Consider the following 3882-nt stretch of genomic DNA (forward strand, 5'->3'; position numbering starts at 1 on the left):
AAGATCTAACACAGTGTTCGGGCAGTCATGGGTTGTGTATGGACTTTCCAATTTGTTTTTTTGCATGAACTTTTCCCTCCTTACTTTTAAGTACACTGTGCTTACTTTTAATCCTACTCTAAAGTTCGAAATAATTTATTAAAGATAATCTTGGATCATTTAGACTACTTATAATAGTAACATATAACAAACGATTCGTGTTTCCTTACTCTAAATAGATCAAACACATATTTAAAACTAATATTATTACATGTTTAAGACATTGAAATAAATGGTTAAGAAAATAGTTTGAATTAAACGTGAAATGTTTTTTTTTTCTTTTTTCGAGAAAATTCAAAACCATAGATCCATATCATTTCGCATGTGTAAGAACAAGAGTGGGTCCTCTTCTGAAGATTTCATTTAAACTATCATTCTTCAAATGGCAAGTTGATCCATTGGCCAGATGGAAGCCAATAAATACAAACAACGGTCAATTATAGTTTAAATGTTCGGCTCAACTTCTATCCTCGAATGATAGATCATATTTTAGCTTCTTCAGGATCTCTTTCCAAAACTAAAATACACGATTGAAACTACAACAAAGAAAATCTAACACACATCAACATAACAAGTGGCAGGCACATGGCATGAGTGTGGCTAAAAACTAGCTTATTGATGGCCTCAAATCATTTAGAAAGAGCTAACCAGACCCTCTGCAGAAGATTCCTCAGAGACCACGGTATCAAGTTCAACAGATTTCTTGTTAACAAAATTACAGTGCTTTCTGATTTCTCCCTGCTTCCCAGTGAGCACACGAATATTACCCATCTTAATCATCGAAGCCTCAAATGCGTCAAAGAAAACCTTTTGATCGCTATTGAACCTGGTGACAATGGGAATGGTATCAGCGCCGGGCGTTGAGAACAACTCTTGATCACTCTGAAGCAAACCCTTTTTAACCACAAGATTGGAGTAGTAGGCCTTGTCGATTTTGTCAGGAGTAGTTGGATCAAAATTTACAAGGTTGTTAGGTCCACCTTGGGGGCACTGTGACCGTAATTGTTGTAAATAAGTTGTGTCCAGAGTTGGGTCGGGTCTTCCAGTACCACTGAAGTTGTACAATCGGTCAAGAATGAAAGAACAGTGAGCTCTGCCAAATGTATGAGCACCTGAAATGAATCATGTATATACTAATTGATCATGTGTTGTATCAGAAGATGGTGAATTTCCCATTTGTTATTGTTTCTAATTGTTTCAACACAGGATAAATTTCATTACCTGATAGTGCAACTAGATCAGTAGTGTCAAGGCCTTGTTTAGCAAATGCAGCTTTCAGTAGGGTGAGGTTGAAGAAAGGAGCTGGAAGGTTTTCATTGGCAAGTGTTCTGTTTGCTGTTAAACTATCTCTTCTTCCCAATGGAACTTTCCAGTCAGGACCACCTCCCTATATTAACAAACTCGTTTTAGCATAACTCTTAATTAAATGAACATCACGGACTTCATAGACTTTTGAGTTACTATATTCATGATCAACATAAATATGCTTTTCTGAAAGATCTCTGCATAATCATGATTTACAAGAAATCATGTTTTGTACTCAAGTGTAAGATTAAATATTTCATTCTATATGAATTTGGTCAAACATATATTTGATACTCAAACACAAGTAAAATAAATTGGAAACAGCATTTATGTATACCAGAACTGAAGATATTTCAGATGCAAGGGTAAGAATGTCTGCACAAGAAACCACGCCGGGGCAAGCATTTTCCACTGCTGTCTTGATATCGTTCACAACATCCAAACCTCTTAACGAGTTGTTGTTTGGCAGAGCCTGCTGCTCACTCACTATTGTAGCAGTGTTGTTCAATAAAACCGAGGCATCACATCCCTGCATGCCACAACGTTCTTGGTTCATCAGATCATAATATGAGTTTATCTTTTCACTTGTTTATTGTACAAAATACTAATAACGGTAAATGATCAACCGAGAGGACAAAAATAATGTACAGTGAAAGTGCTATTCTTATAATAATAATAATAATATCTTTCCGCAGTAAAGATAGAAGAAAAAAATGGGTGGAATATTTTTAATTACATCGTATTTTTCATCAGACTTATATTTTATATATAATATAACATCACAACTGGATGCGAATCAAACATAGTATAGTTAAAAATGATAGAGCTAAAATGAGATCAGGTTCAATAACGAAGAAAGAGGGAGGTTAGAATTAATGAGGGTCACCGGTGCCTGGGACCCTTGGTACTGCCATAAATTAAAGAAAATTCGTGGATGCCATTATTTACTGTATACTTAAAATTAGTGATCACTTGAAACCCCGATCTAATCTGTTTTATTATGAGTTTGAACATGGTTGAGTTTAAAAAAAATAAAAAAATTTATGAGGATTAATTTTTAATTTAACTCACTTAAAATCTAGTTTATATAAATTGAATTGATTGATTCACCAATTCACCTAATTTAATTTAATTATATTTTAATATTATTAGTTAATAATTTTTTATTATATTATAGATGAGATAAAAAAAATATTTCAAGAAAAAAATATTATAAATTTATCTATTTAACTCACTAATATAATAATTAAAAAGAAATTATAATTTTTTTTATTTAAAAAAAACTTATAATTAAGTAAGATACTAACTCAGTCCGTTTAACTTACCAACCCGTGATGGTTAAGTGGGATTCAAATTTTTTTAACTCGTTAATAAATTAATCGAGTTATGTTTACTCACTAAGTGAGCAACCTGGGGATCGGGATCGAGCGGGTTACAAGTTTTGCAAGCTCTACTTAAAATAGGGAGTGGTGAATGGAAGCTGCCGGAAGGCAAATGGTATTATCTCAAATCTTCAGCGATTTGTTTAGTTTCCATATGAAGTTTGGTTTGGTGCACAGAAAAAAATCTATGTTCTTACCTTAACGTCCGATGAAAAGTGTTTCACAAATACACTTACGTGTAGAAGAAGAAAGAAAGTATGTAAAAAAATGTCTGGTGAAAAGAAGATAGGTTAAGCAGGAAAAGAAAAGAGAGAAAGTATGAATGTGTGCATGCGTACTTGAACAAAGCAGTCATGAAAGTGAAGTCTAATGAGACTGGCGAGCATGCGAGGGTCCTTCTTTGAAACGTTCCTGACGACTTCACGAACAATGGAGTGAACCCTAGGACATGTGTCTCTGTAAAAGGAAGGATCAAGTTGTGCATCTAGAGAGAGTGGAAACACTCCAAGCACAACCACTACACAACACAGAGCTGTCAGTGTTCCATGAAAACCCCTCATTTTTCCTTTCCTTAACTTGTTGTCTTTACCTCTGCGTTTGTCGGCGTGCAAGTTAGGCAGATACGAAGCCTTTATTTATAGGAACAAATGGCCATGGTGGATATTCATGGCGTCGGCTAGCTGATATTTGAAACACTCATTCTTAACTTTCCCTATGTTACTCTTTCCTACCTACTTATTTACTTTTATGTTAAAATAAAATAAAGTCCGCAATTGCTGATCGCCACCACGTTCTTATTTTCTTCCATTACAAAATCAGTGGTCCTGGTGCTGACACGTGGGCCGCACGCCCACGGTTTGTTTTTGTGGAATCTGTAAAATGTAGAATCTCTTGAAATTTACGTCATTGGTTAATTATAGTACTTTAGGAAATGGCATGGTGGGAGTTTTATTCAACAAAAACATAAGTGTTGCAGAGTAGTGTTGAAGTAAGCAATGGTTTGCAAATTCTAACAAGTTGTGGTTTTTTGTCTTTGGAGTTTTCAATGTTGTTCATCATTCACTTAATCTTTTCCATGTTTTAGCCACACCATGATCATTTATTCAACTACTGCTTACTTTTTGGTGCACTCATTATTGCCGCCATTAATACGTTT

The 3882-nt window shown here is 34.7% G+C and overlaps 1 protein-coding gene across 1 annotated transcript; it reads right to left on the reverse strand.

The window, feature by feature from the left end:
* Positions 1 to 366: 366 nt before the first annotated feature.
* On the reverse strand, positions 367 to 3446 carry LOC108343028 (peroxidase E5-like). The gene is made up of 4 exons (XM_017581044.2): positions 3065 to 3446; positions 1682 to 1873; positions 1261 to 1426; positions 367 to 1151 (listed from the first exon to the last, which is right to left on the reverse strand). The coding sequence occupies exons 1-4, from the start codon at positions 3284 to 3286 to the stop codon at positions 673 to 675; spliced, it is 1059 nt and encodes a 352-aa protein (XP_017436533.1). The 5' UTR covers positions 3287 to 3446; the 3' UTR covers positions 367 to 672.
* Positions 3447 to 3882: the final 436 nt, after the last annotated feature.

The sequence above is a fragment of the Vigna angularis genome, chromosome 6 (genome assembly GCF_016808095.1).
Source record: "Vigna angularis cultivar LongXiaoDou No.4 chromosome 6, ASM1680809v1, whole genome shotgun sequence".
NCBI classification, from domain to species: Eukaryota; Viridiplantae; Streptophyta; class Magnoliopsida; order Fabales; family Fabaceae; genus Vigna; species Vigna angularis.

Excerpts from the sequence above, each read along its gene's own strand:
- LOC108343028 (XM_017581044.2), bottom strand. The coding sequence starts at position 3,286 with ATGAGGGGTTTTCATGGAACACTGACAGCTCTGTGTTGTGTAGTGGTT. Across the intron at positions 1,874-3,064 it reads TTCATGACTGCTTTGTTCAA|GGATGTGATGCCTCGGTTTT; the intron begins GTACGCATGCAC and ends TGTGGCATGCAG. Across the intron at positions 1,152-1,260 it reads TGATCTAGTTGCACTATCAG|GTGCTCATACATTTGGCAGA; the intron begins GTAATGAAATTT and ends GATTCATTTCAG.